Genomic DNA, 18071 nt, shown 5'->3' on the forward strand with positions numbered 1-18071 from the left:
AGTTCTTTTTCTGAACTGCTTAACTTAAAGCCCAGTCTATACAAAGGCAGACTTCCCACTGAGCCAGCTTGGGTTCTTTGGTTGGTAGTGGGCTGCCTATTAGTCAGTATATTATATATCAGTGTAGCAGCAGCAGATTGTTGAAGCCAGCATACGTATGCATTAGCTTGGTGCTTCACCTAAGTTCCACCAAAAGTTTTACAGCTTGTACTTTAATTCTGTATTTTTATTGGAATTGTTCCATATCAGACAGTAGCAGAAATAAGTGTTAGTTTATTTCCATGTTAAAAAGGTCAGAGTGTTGCTTACAAGCAATGCTTCTGTGTTCCGAACCCTAGGGAATTAAGGAGTCAGTTGTTACGTCTCTGCACTTTCAGGGAGGCTGACTTACTGAACAGTAGAGCAGTGTGCTGAAGATTACAAGAAATTAGCTAGTCAAAAAAATCCAGTGCCCTTGATACACATGGATGTGCACTCATTGCAAAATGTACATGTTCCCTACTATCTGAGATAATGAGCACTAATTTTGTTCTTGCTCAGGTTCCCTTCCCTGTGGTCAGCTGTATGTGGTTTTCATAGCAGAGGTGGATCACCAGTGTGGTCACCACACTGCAGAGGGTAACTTTCATCCTTTTTGAAGTGCCTGCAGTAGTCTCATTTTAAGATGATTTTGTGCTTCTGGGTTTTTAAAATCCTGTAGATTTTTATTTTTGTAACTTGACATTGATATTAAGCTCCATTAAAATTAGTAATGGTGTGCCACAAATAAGATGTGACGATCTGCTGTTGTTGTATAAGCAGAACCTCTGAACATCCAGAGTAGTTTTAGATGTTTCACTCTACATTTTCCTTATAAGTGAAGAATAAAATCCCTGTTTTTTACTGAATAAATTTCTAAAAGAGTTTGTAGTGAATGGTGAAATTGCCATTGTCAGCAGGTAAAGGGTTTGATCTAGGATTCAGAATAACAAATTTTTTTTGTTTGTTTGTTTTTTGTTAAAGGTTGAAAATTGTGTTTGTAAAGTTTTCTGAATTTATTTCCTGCCTTAGTTGAGGGATATGTGTGTCTGAAGCAGAAGTTCATATCATATAACCAGTGGCTTTTTTTAGGTGGTGTTTGAAAAAGTGCCAGAAAAAAAATAGTATTTCAATTTAGAAGTTGGCAGAAGTTCATCTAAACAGATACTGTTTTTCCTGTTGTAGACTCACAGTCATTGATTCAGATGGAGCAGCCAACTCCACCATTGCATCTCTGACTGTCAACAAGCCAGTGGATTACCCACCTATTGCTAATGCAGGACCAAATCAGGCAGTCACTTTGCCTCAAAATTTCATCACATTGAATGGAAACCAAAGCAGTGATGACCATGAAATCATCAGCTATGAGTGGTCGCTTAGTCCCAAAAGTAAAGGCAAGGTTGTAGCAATGCAGGTATGTGTATTTCTCCTTGAACAGGATTGAAAAGCTCTTTTATCTTTACCTCTAACATGAGCAAACACATACCTAAGTAACTGCTCAGAAGTACTGAAATACCTAGAGTGATATTACTCTTTTTTTGTTTTTCTCTCAAATATATTCAGCTTTTATTTTAGATACTACTTTTAATTTCTTTTTTTTTTTTTTTTAATTCTTTGGGGCCAAACAAACTTGCTTGCTCCCTGGTGATTTGAAAAGACTTAAAGTTCACATTTTCTGTGCTTGAATACTAGAGGCTGTTTCACAGACTCCCATCTTCTGAGGTTCTGGGCAGGCTGAAAACTGGTTATAGGAGAATGTGGGGATAGTCAGAGTTTTCTTGAAACACTTCTGCCTGGAGAGAATAGAACTCAAATAGAAACTTAGTTTTCTGAGTGAAAGATGACAAGACTTTTGGGCAGTGTTTATGTAGCCATGCTCTATGGTGGATTTTTGTGCTCACTAAAACATGGGTTTCCAGTGAGGGCCTACTGATTTATTCTCTTATTTTCATGATTGTTTTTTTTGTTCTTGTTTTGGAGTTTTTTTAAATCTGAGAAGTTAATAAATATTTTCACTTGACTTGCATTCGGTAAGTTGGAGATTCTTACAGCTCTGTAGGTGGTTGTGATAATTAATGTAATGAATCCAGCTGAAACTAAGGAGCCATTTTTTTATGACTTGATTTCTGGCATGCTGTCAAATGCTTTAGACCTTCAGATCTGAAAAGAGATCACTGTAGATCTATTTATGAAAGAAGTAATATTATTAATGCAAGACTACACTGTAGAGGAAATCTAAAATTATGGAAGGTCTTATAGCCTAATGATTTTTTCAGATTGTTCACCAAGACAAAAACTTTTCAGAAGCACCCAAGCCAACTGAACTTGTAGTTTTTGAGAGCTGTTCTTAAGGCAACCTTTTTGAAGGAAGGGAATGACTGCTCGAGATGACCAATGGATTCACTGGGTATTTAATGTGGAAATGCAAGTGCATGTTGCAGTTTCTTTTCAACAGACTAGTTATCTTTATCTCTTTCGTGTGCCTGAAGCTGAGGATCATAGAATGGTTTGGGTTGGAAGGGACATTGAAGATCATCTTGTTCCAACACCTTGCCGTGGAATGTCACTGACTAGACCAGATTGTTCAGGGACCCATCCAATTTGGCCTTAAACAGTTCAGTGATGGAGTATCCACAGCTTTTCTGGGCAACCTGTGCCAGTGCTTCATCACCTTCTGAGTAAATAATTTCTTCTAATATGTAATGTAACCTTGCCCTCTTTCACTTTGAAACTAGTCTCTCTTGTCTTGTCACTGTCTGCCCGTATAAAAAGTCCCTCTCTCTCCTTTTAAGCCTCCTTTTATAAGCCCCCCTTTAGGTACTGGAAGACTGCAGTGAAGTCTCCCAGAGCGTTCTCTTCTCCAGGCTGAACAACCCCAGTTTTCTCAGCCTTTTTTTGGAGAGGTGCTCCAGCCCTCTGACCCATCTTCATGGCCCTTCTCTGGACCACTCTGGAGGATGCTGGTCTGTGGTATATTATATGATTTCCATTGTTAGAATGTAATGTAACAAGTACCTCTGCTGGTTATTTAATTGTTTATCAAGTCTCTTTGTTCTTATTGTCATCTTTATACAAAAGAAAAAAAAAGAGAGAGCCAAACCTGTTTGCATATGATTTGGTATTCCTCATATGAGAGGTGTCAAAAATGTTCATTTTATTAGAAAAAGGACCTATAGCTAGCTGGGCCTTGTCATTTTATGAGCTTCTAAGGTATTAGCAAATGCTGCTGGAAGAGTAAATTCAGGACAGAGTTACTTTCTTTAGTGTGGGTTTTTTTTTTTCCATAACCTTATTTGTCTGGGTTCAGGTCAAGCTTGGTTTTGCATTTAACAGTTTTTAGAAGTACAAAAGGATGTCACGATGTTTGGTTTTTAAAATACCACTAAGGAAATGGAATAAGCTGGAGGAATTGTCATCAGTGTTTCATTTCCTAATTGAGAACAGTAGTGTTTCATGTGTTTCATAATTATTGTTGTGGAGAAATAATGCCATGTTTATACCAACAAGAGAAATTAGGATTTATTGCCTATAGATATTTCTCTGGGTTGATGGGAACAATTGCAATAGTGAACACCTCTGTGCGCCAAATCTTAAGCCTCCTCTTTATCTGCAAGGTGCACAAACTCCTTGCTCAAACACTGTGTTTATGGCTTTAAGCGTTTCTTTTTCCTTACGTTTGCTCTGTAAGACCTTTCATTACCCTCAACTATTTCTGTTTCATCTGGCGCTCTGTCCTTCCCGACGCTGCGAAGGGAGTGCGGACGCCGTACCTGCAGCTCTCCGCAATGCAGGAAGGAGATTACACGTTCCAGCTGACTGTGACAGACTCGGCGCGGCAGCGCTCCACAGCCGAGGTCACACTCATCGTGCAGCCCGGTAAGTCAGTGCAGGCACGTCTGGGGTGTCCCTCAGGGCTGGCCCAGCCTGGTGCCTTGGCGCCGTTCTCCAACACCTCCTCTCCCTGCACTGCACCACTAATATGGCAGCCGCAGTGCCTGGTACTCCTGGATCAAGGACTCGTTTGTTTTCTGTCAAAGAGGCAGTTAAGTGTAGAATTGCATAAAATCCAGGTGCTGATCCTGAGGGTTCACACTAGCCTGGTTATGTAGGGCAACAGAGGTCTGCTTGAATGCGCTTCTAAAACCCAAATTGTAGCTCTTGAGTTTCATGTCCTACAGAGTCTATTTTGAAAGCTGCTCAGAGTTCTTCGCTCAGTTTTCTTATTGTTTTGCCATTCTCCTGCAAGAGTCCTTGTGTGATTTGAATTAATTCAAACGAATTGCTTTGTGTTTCCTAGGAAAAATTATCAACCAAGGACTTTTCAAAAGCTACATCTTTCAGATGTTTATTTAGGTTTGGGAGCCAAATCATGAATAAGCCCAAATTATTTGGACGTCATATGATTTTTAAATGCCTTTTTTTTTTTTTTGCACAGTATGTTTGCCTTTGCATCCACAGTGGCCTTTTCTGCCCATGTGCAGGTCACAAATTCCACCATGGGGAAATATTTTATCTTCCTGTTGCCACTTAATATGTATCATTTGTAGATGATCCCTTCTGGGGCAACTTTACTTCAGTCATTCACTGCAGAAATCAAGAACATGAATTGGGAGTGTGGTGTGTGGTGGTGCCTTTTACACTTGTTAGAGTGTGGAGTTAGGCAGATGCTATTGCTGAAGTCAGGCCCAAGGGTAAATAAATACCCAGGAAAATGGTAGTGTTGCCAGTTCTACCATTTCACAAAAGCAGAGGCTGAAAACAGAGTAATAGGTTATGTTTCTGCACTAAATTCCCAAAGGCTCTGATTTGGCATTGACTTAGTGGCCTTGAGCAGCAGACAGAATGGGTCAGTATCTTCTCTGAGAGCAAAAAATCATATTTGTGTGGGAGGTTTTGAAAGGAATGGACTGGTGGGACCAGGAGAATACCCCACCACTCATGTTTTGTGACATTTCATATAATGCATTGAGCACGCAGCAAGATTTTTGGGAGTGTGACTGTGCCTTCAGGTAGGACTATTAAAAAGGGAGTTCTTGCTGTGGGATTTGGTATCCCACTTGCTGTGGGATTTAGTTTGCTGCAGAGCTGACCTCTCCCACCCACTGGCTTGTGCATGTCATACTTGTGGTTTGTATTGTACCTTTTGAGCCAATCTATCACAAATTTCTTAAAATACCCTGTGTAAAATCTGATTGGCGAGCCTTGCCAGTGACTACCTAGAAAATGTCATACACTAAATAATAATTTTGCAGAAAATAACAGTCCTCCAGTAGCAGTGGCTGGCCCGGACAAGGAATTGACCTTCCCAGTAGAAAGTACTACACTGGATGGAAGCAAAAGCCAAGACGACCAAGGCATTGTCTTCTATCACTGGGAAAATATCAGGTAGCTAAAGATTTTACTAATCCTCAGTGAAATAGAGAAAAGTGAAAGTGATTTGATCTGGAGCCTCTTATCCAAACACATTGAATGATGAATTGTGAATTATGTTTGAGAATTGCTTTCAGGACAATCTCCCTTGGGTAGTAATAGCCTGAGAAATAGCAGTTTTAAGTTGAATTTGAAAAGCTCAGGCAGTCTCTGCCTGTGTTTTGCAATGTTTCATTTTGAGGCCTACTTTTATAAAATTAAGAGGAAATAGCAGGAACTTCTGTGTCTCCTGTTAAAAAGCAAGTAGCAGGCTTGGGTTGCATCCTGTAATATACAAGGTTTTTCCATCTGTGCTTAGAACTAGGGTTTCTCAGTCACTTGTTTATTGAACAGTAAAATGTCAGTCTCTTTGTCCTGAACTTCCAGTAATGGGGGACTAAATCAGTCTTGAATGATGATTGAAAATGTTTTACAAAAGCTTATAATTGTATGTTCATGTGCAAACCTAACTGATCCTTAATAGGTCAAGGTATTTTAGCTCATGCATACGTCATACCTGGTACAGGAAGAGGTCTTCTGGTGGCCTGTACAGGTTGTGATGGCTCTTAGAGCAATATCATTTACATGAAATAGCTAGTTGTTATAGTTTTATTTTCATGCTGTCATGAGGTTGAACTTCTGGGGGTAATTTCTACTCTTCTAATAGGTGGGGATGTGTGCTTGGGTGCTTTGAATGTCTTGAAAAAAGGCATTAATGAATTATTTAAACTAAACTCATGTCTGAAATAGTTCTTTAGCCGTCAGTGCTTATAGCAGTAGTAGAACTACACCACATAAAATCAAAAGACCTGAGCAATCTTGCTCAACTCACAGTTTGGCTGCCTGGGTGTGATTATTTTTGTGAGATGTTTTGTTTCAGTGGGCCGAGCTCTGTACAGATGGAAAATGATGACAAGGCAATAGCAACTGTGACTGGTCTCCAGGTTGGTACCTATCACTTCAGGCTGACTGTGAAAGACCAACAGGGCTTGAGCAGTGCATCTGTGCTCTCCATTACTGTGAAGGAAGGTAAGCCTGGCTTCTGCTTTTTGGGGCATGGTGGGCAGCTGGATAGTTCATTCAGTCACTGGTGAAATGTGAAAAACGTCTTTCTGCTCAATTGCAATATGCTCAGAGCCAGATTTTGTATGCCCACTCATCCTTTCCCTGTAGCTTTGACATGAGGTTGTGTTGTTACTGTCTGTAATCATCAGGTAAAAAATTGCAGTGTGGGTGTATTGGCAATGGCATATCACATATTTTGAAAGCAAATCCTTCTTCACTATTTTTATGGCTAGAAAACAACAGTCCACCCCGGGCACATGCTGGTGGGAAGCATGTTCTAGTGCTTCCAAACAACTCTATTACCTTGGATGGCTCGGGATCTGCTGATGACCAGGGGATTGTGTCATATTTGTGGATTCGGGATGGTCAAAGCCCAGCAGCTGGGGTAAGTTTCTTGAAGGTTGTAATGAAATTTGGCTTTTGTTACACACAAAACTGCAGCAGGAAGAGCAAGTATGACCCACAAGATGCTGTCAGGTGTGGTGCCTTCTTCTGCTTTGTCTCCCCTGCCTTCTGTAATGCTATGGTCAACAGGCTGGGGATATTTTCAGTACAGCTAGAGAATATAGCAACTAAGGACTGCAGCAATGCAGAGTAGTTGATGATAGTATGAAGCTAATGTGTTTGAGAGAAAAGAAAAACCAGAAATCCAGATATTCCAAAGGAGGAAGGGTCTGAGAAAGCAAGTACCAATAAAGATTAAGGAATCCTGCCTGGTGACTTAGGAGGTAAAACTTAAGGTAAAAATGATGTTTGGCATTACATGTGTAGGCACCTTCCCTGGCAGGCAGTGGTGATTAGCCTGGGGCATTAGGGCAGGGGATTCTGCTCTCTGAGTGGGACAGACAGCAGAAATACCTGAGGGTACACTTCAGTTATGTGTCAGCTAATAAAACTGGGATTTTTTTTTTTCCTTATTTTCAAAAAAGTGTTGTGGACAGCTCTTTGTTCTCAGGAAGATAGTGGTACATCAGCAAGTACCAGGAGAGGAGAAAAAGCACAGTCATAAAAAAACTTCTAGAAGCAATTCACATGAGGGTGTAAGGAAGAGGTTTAGCTTAAATATAGCTGGCAGAGTTGATAGTTGAAAATGCATGAACTCCAAGGAGAAGAGATTAGGAGTTAAGAAAACAGAACTAAGGATACTGGAATAAAATTAAGAAATAATAATGTAACTGGCTTGAATTTTCAAAAAGATGAATACTTCAGATTGTCAGCTGTTCTGTTTGGGTATTTTTAATGAAAATATCCATAATGTGCAGACATCCTCATTAAATTCTCTTCCAAATTTCATTTTTCTGCTATAAACGGTGGATAGGTCGCATTTGTCCCAAAAGTCAAAGCAACAACACATAGCATCATACCAGATAGCTGACTTGATAATGAAACCTGCATCTTTCTCTGAGGGTGTAACTGTTCTGGACCTGGTTTTGCAGGATGTGATCCATGGCTCAGACCACGAGGCATTACTGCAGCTAACTAATCTTGTGGAAGGAACCTATATTTTCCATTTGAAAGTGACGGATGCTAAGGGAGACTCAGATGTTGATTCAGCAACTGTTGAAGTTCGGCCTGGTATGACAATTGAAAGGTCATCGACATGTTGTGAATACCACATCTTTGTTCTCCTTTTCGCTTACTTATTCAGATGTTGATGAGAATCTTTCCAGTTAAAACACAGAGCAAACAAGTCTCTCTCTTTCTACCTTCTTACTGTTCTGTGCCTAGGCCCAAGTGTGTTAAAAGGTGACATCAGGAATCTGAACTACTGCAGTCACCATAGTTAGGACCATAAATAAAAATTATACTTACTAGTTAGTGTTTTCATTAGGCTTTTGTTGTTTCTTGTTCATTGTAGTTATTTTGTTTCTTCTCCTGGTTGTTAATAAGTTTGGCCAATACAACAAGAAGGGAGCTGACCATTAAATTTAAGTACAGATGCTGCTGTTTGATGGCTGAAAGTGTAGCTTTGTTTTTCTTCTTTCATCCTGAAAGACAAAGAATTTCAGGGGGTTGTAAGTGCAGGTGAAATAGCTAAACAATGGAAGTTGAAGCCTTGGAAAAATGTCTGAGATCTTGGGTCTGCCAGAGATACCTTGTTTATCTGGCTCCTGAGCAATGATTATATTTCTGTTCCTCAGTTTACTGTTGAATGTGATCATAGCAATTGGATTATGATTCTTATGGGAAGTTTACTTTGTTTGTGAGGCACTCTAGAATTCAAGCACCATATAAAAGAAACTTCAGTTTGTAAGGGTAGGCAGGATGAACACACCTGATATTTCTCAAATTTACGATGCTCATTTAGACTTGCTCACTGTCTTGCATGCTACAATACGATTCCATTTTGGCTCCCTTTTCCTGGGTGGTAGTCAGTAGCAGATAACTAGAAGGGAACTTCGTTATTGGACTCATCGAGTGCTTACCTCTGACTTTAAGATGGCAGCATTTAGGAGAGCAGAAGTTGCTCTTCTGCATGAAAATGTGTAAATGCTGAGAGTGCACCCTGAAGTACTTAATTTCTGTTGATAAGATGGGTTACTATCTTAGGACCCACTATGTTTCATAGAGAATTTGACAAAATAAGCTGAGTACTTGTCTAAGAAAACAAGAGTTGGCTTACCAGTGGTATGGGTTGTGCAGAAAACTACAGTATTAATAAATACTTTCAAGTACTGCATGCTGGTACTGAAATACTTGCCTGACTCTGAAGGAATAGCATGTTCTTCTTCTGTCAGATCCCAAAAGGAGTGGTCTGGTGGAGCTGATCCTGCAGGTTGGAGTGGGACAGCTAAGTGAGCAGCAGAAGGACACTCTGGTGAGACAATTGGCTGTACTGCTGAATGTTTTGGATTCAGATATCAAAGTTCAGAAGATACAAGCCTACTCAGATATAAGGTACAAAGATGCCCTGCTGTCCCAGGAAGAGTTGTGATTTTCTTTGCCTCTCTCACAGCTCATAATTAGTTGCAAAATAATCTTTCCTAAGATGACAAAAAATGCTATACTTCTCAACAGAATAAACTTTAAAGGGTGAATTTCTGCTGTGGTAGAAAATTGATGAAGTAAACTCTGTGGAGGCTCAGAACTGCAGTGTTTAGTTTTAAGAAATTCCACTTTTGAATATAAATTTTTAGTTTTTTTCCTTTAAAGAAAATGCATGCATATAAATTTCAGTGCTTTGTACCAAATGCTAGATGGAGTGAGATAAACAGCCTGTCTCACAGTGAAGCATGCATTGTATTTCAAAATACACTTCCAGCTCTATTTAATCAAACCTATTTTATTTCCCCTTTTTTTCCTACTTCGCCATGGTTTTTATATTCTTAATATTTTACAAACATTTTCCCAGGTAACTGTGATGAAAATCCATTTTTTGCACAGAAAACTTCACAGTGGATTCTCTTAAATGTAGTATTTTACTGTGAAGAAGAAATACTCCTCTTGTATTGCTTGGTATAGAGCACTAGAGATGGCTGTGTGTACCCAGAGAAACTTCTCAGCACGATTGGTAGAACCTGTTTACATGAGTTATCTTTAAATTACTTCTTGTCAACTACTAGGTAATTCAAAACCCATTTTGGTGTTTATTTAGCTCTCCGGGAACCTCTTAAACTTTAAAAACACAGTGTGGAAAGTCTACTATTTGTAACTATGATATTTTTAATAACAACTTTTCAAATTAAAGTGTTCTGATTAAAATGTTTCAAATTAAAAGTGTCTGATAGAGGGTGAGATGAACAACACCAAAACTTTTGGATGACAGGGCAGGAGGGCTTCCACATGAAGTTCTCTGCATCCCTTGCTTCTGAGCTTTTTCTCCTGTTAAATTCAGTTTCCTTAAGTTAGTGACATTTCTTCAGTGTTTTGTGACAGGCTCTATGTGAGAGTGGAGAAAGCATACTTCTTAAAGCAAAAGTCAGGAAGACGAGGAGGGAATTACATTTGCTGTTATCCTCCTCTGTCTTCTGTGAAATTGAGAATCCTGAAAACAGCTGGTGCTCCCAGCTCGGAATGAAGATCAGTTGACTGCTCCATGGACAGAGTTCCCTAATCTTTATCAGTGGTGACACTGGCTTTCCAGAAGCAAAATTTGTACTTTATAGCTGAATATATATTTTATATTTGAATCTATACTTTATAGCTGAATGCCGACAAAAATGATCTGTGACAGCAGTCCTGACCTTAGTTGTTGTTTCTGCAGCACCGCAGTTGTGTTCTACGTGCAGAATGGGCATCCTTCCACGGTGATCAAGGCATCAGATGTCTCACGGACTCTGCACATGCAGCTTTTGAAACAGAAGGCTGACTTCTTGCTTTTTAAAGTCCTGAGAGTTGACACGGCTGGTATGTTTTGGATTGTGCTTGCTCATCTCAGAACTTGTCAGACATTTGGCTAACACAGCACCTGGAAACACTGCATGAAGTCTTGCTGTCTGCCATCTGGTGTCTGGACTTGGTGGGTGTAGCTTTACAAAAGATAATGTTGAGGACAATACTTAAAATGCTACATGATTTGTGGTAGGTAGTCTGATGCCAGTCACTCTTAAAAGACATCACCTGTATCAGCAGGCAAAAAGCACATCTTAATCTGGTCTGCAATCAGGAAGGCCTGTGGAATGAGGGTAAAGATATCTTACATACTACTTTTTCTTAGAAGATGAGCAAAACTTAATGCAGCCATACAGTAAATATGTTTCATGTCTCTGCCTTCTTCAGGGATTTTAGAGTTTAGTAAATAGGCTTGTAATCTAACTTGTTCTCATCTGCCTGTATCAGGCAAAATGAGTGATAGCTGTGTTAGCACCTAGTCTTCTAATCTTTGTAATGTACACAGGCCACTGGGGTTTCCTATAATGAACTCTTGCCCAAAAAGATGCTTGAACTTCTAAGCTTATTTTAAGCTTCACTAGTAATGTCGACCTTTTATGATCCTTTGGTGTTTCAGACATGACTTCTCCATTATTTAAAATCGGGACACAACAATTCAAGTACAAACAAAGCAAGTTCTGTGATAAAATAGTCACTGATTGTGTAGTAAATTCTGTCTTTATTTATTGATTGAAAATACTGTACTAAAATATTATGAATATACTCTGATTACATTCTTTCTCCTCACAACCAGCAGACTGTAGATCTATTTGACACATAACCCCAGAGGAAATGGAGTTTCAAAATATACCACACTGTTACGAGCCACATGCTTTGCCATCAATCTAGTCTAACATTAAGAGGATGTCTGACAAGTTTTCCATTTACACAACTGATCCTGTGTTGGGTTCTGTTCTTAGCCTGTCTTTTGAAATGCTCTGGACATGGGCACTGTGACCCCATAACAAAGCGCTGCATTTGCTACCAGCTGTGGATGGAAAACCTGATTCATCGTTACCTAAATGACGGAGAGAGTAATTGTGGTGAGTTTGGGTGTTGAGGGGGGTCTTTCAAGAGTAGCTTGTTGTCACGTGAAACTGTTGATTATTTGTTCTCAGAATGGGGAATAAAGAAGTAGATGCTGAGGGAAGGCTAAAACAGTCTGTTTTCCAGCCCAATCACACCTTTCAGTAGAAAGATATTGGAATAATTTATTGAAATTATGTCTTGACAGTGGTAACCTAAGTTTTAAAGAGAATCACTATTTGATGAAAAAAAAAATGTGAAAACTTGGTCATGGGAGGGAGATGGTGCGACAGTTTGGGACCAGTTCAAGGGGTTGTTAAATACCATGGGCATTGCGAAGCTTTTGAGTAGGACTATTGCAAAGCTGGAAAAGAGGCAGCAATTTCAATTTCTCTGGGTGGATGGTTGATGCTTCTGTGCTAGAAGTATTTATGATCTGATCTAAGCAAAGAAAACATCAGTGTTCCAGACTGACCAATACTGACTTTTAGAACCTGGTAACACTGACAACTGTGAAAATACACATGTTGGAGTTCAAATTATCTCTCTGTATCCTTTCCTGTTTTCTTGGATTTACAAATATAAATGTGCAGGTAGAAGGGTGTACCTCTAATCAGCTCCTCTTTTGAAGTACTAAAGTGCTAGACCCAGGGTACCTCTGTTTATGTCAGTTTGGGGATGATAACTGAGGTGGTAACCATGACCCTTTGCAGGACTGTCAGTTCCCTCATAGACTTCAGATATCTTGGGATGGTAAAAGGTATTTGAGAGGGAGAAAATTTTCTAATGTGCATTTCTAATCTTAAAGCTTAAAGATTTTTAGGAATTCATCTAAGAATATGTTGGTGCTGAGTTTTCCTACACTCCTGTTGCCCCTCCCCATTCCTCAGGACTGGTTATTTTAATAGCATTGTATTAGAAATTATTCTATTCATATGACCTTACAAAGCACTGTTGTGTTTCTTTTTTCAGAGTGGAGCATACTCTATGTGACTGTATCTGTTTTTATTCTGATTGTGGTCATGGTAGGGCTTGCCTGGTTCTGCATCTGCTGCTGTAAAAGGTACATGATTTGTAGGGGCTTTTTTGATGGGATGTATGCAAAAATTGCACACAACTGCCATGTTTCAGTCCAGTCCATAGCACTAAACCACTGAGATCATTTTGGACATGTGAGTAGCTTCCTGTAGCTATTCCTGTAGACACACACTTCTTTTGAAAAAAAAGGAGTATCCATTTGTGCGACTGTGCTCTTCTGCATTATGAAAACCAAAAAGTTAATGTTGCAGTATCCTTCATGTTAAATGATAATTAATGTTAAAATGCTGAGAATATGCTGCAGATCTTCAGTCTCCCACTGAGTCCTGCAGGTACTCTATACTAAGAGAAAAACAGAGGCACCCTGAAGGTCACTGGTGTAGGAATGTTCTAGGCCATGGGAAAGGATCTTGTCACAATCTGGTTTCTCCCTTGGACAGGAAGGGTTCTTGACTGGGCTGCATGTGGCTTACAGGCAAGGAGTACTCTAGTGATCTCAGCCATGCTGACTTCTTGCTTTCTCTTTCCTTAAACAGGAGCATTCATACATACTACTGAATGTCATTTCCCTCCCTGCCTCCCCTCCAGTCTTTTCTAGTGAGCTGATAAGAAATTCTCTTACAAGTGACAAGCCTCTGCAAATTCTGTCACTAGAGCAATCTTTTTTTTGCTGCAGCTCAAACAGCTCAGCAAATAGATAGCTTGTTCGGGTGTTAGCAAAAATAAAATGTCATCAAAATCTTACTGTATTTTCATCTTTTTCTAGGGTGTCTTTGCAGTATGTAAAAATGTGTAGGAGTCAATACCAATTTTATTTTTATGGTTGAAGGAACAGCTGTTAGTAGAAAACTCTAAATAGTAAAGTGTGTCCCATTCCACTCCCACAGTGTGGGGTGGAGCTGCCCAGGCTTGTGTGTATTGGGTGATTATTTAAGGGATTTTTTATGAGTTCAGCTGCTTCTTTCCTTTGTCCTCATATGGCTTGTGCCTGAGACTGAGGGCTGGTTAATACAGATCCATGTGAAAAAGGTGGGAATTACAGCACGGGTCAGAATGTCAAGAGATTCCCTTTGCCTTGTGCAAACTACATGAAAAAAGCAGTGTAGACTCAAGATTTGGCTGGAGATTTGGAGTTTTTAAAAAGTTTGAGTTGCCAGATGAATTCTACAGAAGATCAGGGAGGGGAGGCCAAGGCTGGCTTTTTCTGTAATGCTGGTTGAGCAGTAAGATATCTTCTCTATTGTGAACTGTGGGGGCACGTGTATTAGCAATTGTAGTTACTGCATTGAAATTGAACAAACTGTGGCTTAGGAGAGCAAATCAATCTGCTTTGTTTTCTTCATCTTTCTGTATCAGTGAAAATTAACTATGCTATCTTGCCCATACTGTACAACTGCCTTATTCAGGTATAAACTGGAAATATTTTTAAGTGGGAGTGGAAAACTACAATGACATTCTGTGTATTTGGGGATGTATATGAAAAGGAAGGGGGGGCAGATTTATGTGTGTACATGAAAATGAAATTCAGTAAAAATTAAATGTATTTTTGGTTGCTATCTTTTTAGCCGGAAGAGGACAAAGATAAGAAAGAAAACAAAATATACCATCCTAGATAACATAGACGAACAGGAGAGAATGGAGCTACGGCCCAAATATGGTATGTGCTATATGGCAGCCTGGGAACTCACCCAGCAAGCTTGCAGCTAACGTCTGAATTGATACCTGTAGACAGGAGAAGCCCAGAAGTAGGCCTACAAGTTTGGCAATGGCAGAGACAAACAGAGAGTGAAGTGGTTGGGGGAGAATCAGTTAATTTCTTTAATAAAGCCTTGGGCTCAGCCTCTGCTCTGAACTTCTGAGTTTATATTAATTTAGGTCATTGAACTGCCCCACAGATTTCCTCCATGTAAGTCTTCCTCCTTTGCTCATGCTTTAATTTGGAGCTGGTTTTTTTGCTGTGCAGTAATTCCCTCCTGACTCATCAGTGCTCTGTTAGACACCAGCAGATTTCAGCTACCGTTTACGTATCTTTTAATTTACCTGATTTTCAGTTTTTAGCAGGGGAAATGTTCAAATCCAAGGAAATAAAATCATTCTGAGAAATTGCTGTCCTAGAAAGACAGAGATAATGTTTCTGTAGAAAACATGACCTTTCATTGCCACTCATGATAGTAAGGTCATTGAGTGGACAGTCTGATTTCCAGATTCAGGATATTAAAAATACTTTGGGTATATACCAAGATAATCTAGTTGTTTAAGTGTATTTAAATTTAAATATATATATTCACATTTCATAGTCATAAACTGCTGGGCCTGCAATGAAGTCATAAGAGTACCTGAAACGGTGTATGATAATTCTTAAGCCAGTTTTTGTATTGGTGTATGCTGTTACATTGCATTGCAGAGAATGTTTTCACTTACCTTTCATATCACAGCAGAGGAGAAGAAGGTTATATGTTACTAAAAACCCGATCCTTTCTAATGAGTTTGTTTTGTTTTTTTATTGTCAGGTATAAAACACAGAAGTACAGAACACAACTCCAGTCTGATGGTCTCTGAATCAGAGTTTGACAGTGATCAGGACACTATCTTCAGCAGAGAAAAGATTGAAAGAGAGAATTCTAGAACACTTATAAATGGGTCTGTCAGAAATGGAGTTTCCTTCAACTATAGCTCCAAAGACAGATAACTGAATGAGGGTAAAAGCACAGAACACACTGGTGTGACGCATTTGAAACATGTTGGCCCACCTCTGTTTTCCCAGAATCAAAATCTTCCTAAAATATCAACTAATTGCAGATTAAAGGGTAAATTTTTAGCACAGGTAGGGAAAGGCAGAAGGAGGGAAAAAGGATTAGATGGTCAGCTAACTCCTCTTGTCACCATTATAGGAACAAGAAAAAGCACATCTTACTTCTTGCATGTTCTGTGCTGAATGCTTGAACTTCAGAAGGCCTCTTTTTTTTATATATTACTGCTACAAAACTAGCCAGAGTTGTTCTGCTACAAACTATGGTAACTAGCAATGGCATACAGATTCATACGTGCTCCTAATGTTTTCTTTGAGAAGTGATGTGATTTACAGCAGCAAAAGCCAACATAGATGAAGTTTCTTACAACTATAGAGAGCAATATGTGGCCACAGGCTCCATCTTAATTTTCAGTTTAGGATGGAAACACAAAGGGCATTTTAGTGCATTGTCTTTATCCAGCTGTACTTTGTGACTTCCTTTTCTAGGGTAGTGTTCATTGGGTGGAAACATTCTTGTTTTTAGAGAAAGTTAACAACTAGAGCAGTTGCACTGGATCAGCTGTAATGTAACTTGATATATATGTGTCCTGTAGGATGCAGCATTCCCTGTATTCGCATAGGAGGTGTGATGTCTGCAGGGAAAGTCAGTCTTAGGTTGCTTCTGTAATGATCAAGTTGCTTTGGCTCCACCATGTCCATCCAGGAAACTGTAACAGGAAGGACTTGGTGCAATATGCCTTGAGAAGCATTTTGAGCACCCTAAACAACCTTTTTAGATCACTTTGAGGAGCTCTGGACCTTTTAAGACTGAATGCTCAGCAGAGGTGAGTTTTCAACTGTCAGCATCAAGTGCTCAATTAAAGAACGTCCTGGGCACTTGTACAGTGAAATGTTTGTGGCAAATACCTTGTGTGGAGCAGGAGGTTCATTATACTTGCATTGTTGTGGTAATCAGTACTGAGCAATGTTTTAGCTTGAACATGAGATTGATTGATTGACTTTTCCCTCCCTGTCCATGAGTGACTGGATGTGTTGGCCTGAAGAGATCCTTTTAGGTCTTTGGCAAGGGAAGGTGTATCACAATACTGACATTCTTGTTCACGACTTGGGTAATTTCTTCGCAGTCTGCTTGTTAGGCTTTGAAATCATGGCCCCAATACTGCTTTTGGAATCCCTAACTGAAGACCTGGCTCCTATACAGAGACCTCACTTGTGAGGGCATTTGTATCAGTGGTACTGTTTGGCCATGACATCAGCTTTTCCTGGGGGTCTTCTACTGATATACTGAAGTCTAGGGCTGAGATGGAGGAATTGTGTGCTTTGATGGAGAAAGCATTCATCTGGGAGCATTTTTGAAGAGTTTTTTTTAAAATGTTGGGATTTTGTTTTGCTGGTTTTTTTGTTTGCTTCTTTCTTTTTTTAATCCAGTGGTAGAGAACCTGTATCAGAGGATGGAGCAGTATAAAGATCTAGGGGAGCAGTTCAGAAGGGTTGGGGAGGGGATGTAGCCCATTTACATCATGAAGACTAATGTAGAGAATTTTGGGGTTTTCTCTATCCTTTCTTAGAAGTCTAACACAAAAGAGTAGCTGGGTTGAACACTGTGATTTCTGTGCTTGTTTTGTTAATGGACTTGGGCAACAGTCAGAACTGTCTAGGCTGGAAGAAATCAGTGGTCAAATGTTGCAGCAACGTATCATGCTTGTAACTTATTTTGTGTTTTTGATGCTCAAGTGCAGTCAGCAACAGTCCCTAAGGCTGCTAATTCATCACTGATGAGTATTGACCCTGTGTCCAGCCCTGCACTATTCTGGAGATCTTTGTGTAGCTGCAGGAGTCACTGTGGTGGGAGAGGCTGTGAAGAGCTAAAAAGGGCTAATACAGGTGTTGTCTATGTTTTTCCCATACACACCAGCAAAGTGCAGTATGTATGGTATGATTTGCTTTCTTCAGAAACCAAGTTTCAACTCTGTGTATGGGGGGTTTAGGCTATTTCTTGAAACAAATCTACTTTATCACACTCTCCCTCTTCTTGAGAGTGTGAATGTGTATATGTATATATTTTTAATTAACTTGGTCAACAAAAGCAAGGTCAGCTTCTGATGTCTTTCAGTTCCTGTTCCAGGAACTTATTTATTATGTGTTAACATAATAAAAGTAGTATTCACTTTAAAGCATTCCTGAAAAAAGTTAAAGCCCATTCAAAATAGTCATTTATTTCTTTCCTTTGAAATCCAAATGCTGGGCTTAATCCATTTTGAACAACTACACAACATATGCTAGCAGGAAATATTCTCTTGAAAACATGCATTTTTAAACAAGCCAATAAGTTGCTTAAATAATTTCAAGTTTGTACGTGCTGTGCTGCCATTGAGGCTTCTGCTAAATACTG

At 39.5% G+C, this 18071-nt stretch overlaps 1 protein-coding gene across 1 annotated transcript in view; it reads left to right on the top strand.

The window, feature by feature from the left end:
* The window catches only part of KIAA0319 (KIAA0319 ortholog), a 37589-nt gene extending 21973 nt beyond the window's left edge, over positions 1 to 15616 (top strand). Inside the window, exons 10-21 of the mRNA XM_062498636.1 lie at positions 1204 to 1432; positions 3771 to 3894; positions 5271 to 5403; positions 6308 to 6456; positions 6726 to 6877; positions 7929 to 8067; positions 9231 to 9390; positions 10697 to 10839; positions 11784 to 11906; positions 12862 to 12952; positions 14493 to 14584; positions 15438 to 15616. Of these exons, the coding sequence (XP_062354620.1) occupies positions 1204 to 1432; positions 3771 to 3894; positions 5271 to 5403; positions 6308 to 6456; positions 6726 to 6877; positions 7929 to 8067; positions 9231 to 9390; positions 10697 to 10839; positions 11784 to 11906; positions 12862 to 12952; positions 14493 to 14584; positions 15438 to 15616 (1714 nt within the window). The remainder of the gene's footprint in view (positions 1 to 1203; positions 1433 to 3770; positions 3895 to 5270; positions 5404 to 6307; positions 6457 to 6725; positions 6878 to 7928; positions 8068 to 9230; positions 9391 to 10696; positions 10840 to 11783; positions 11907 to 12861; positions 12953 to 14492; positions 14585 to 15437) is intronic.
* The last annotated feature ends 2455 nt before the right edge of the window (positions 15617 to 18071 follow it).

Source organism: Cinclus cinclus, chromosome 1 (genome assembly GCF_963662255.1).
Source record: "Cinclus cinclus chromosome 1, bCinCin1.1, whole genome shotgun sequence".
Taxonomy (NCBI): domain Eukaryota; kingdom Metazoa; phylum Chordata; class Aves; order Passeriformes; family Cinclidae; genus Cinclus; species Cinclus cinclus.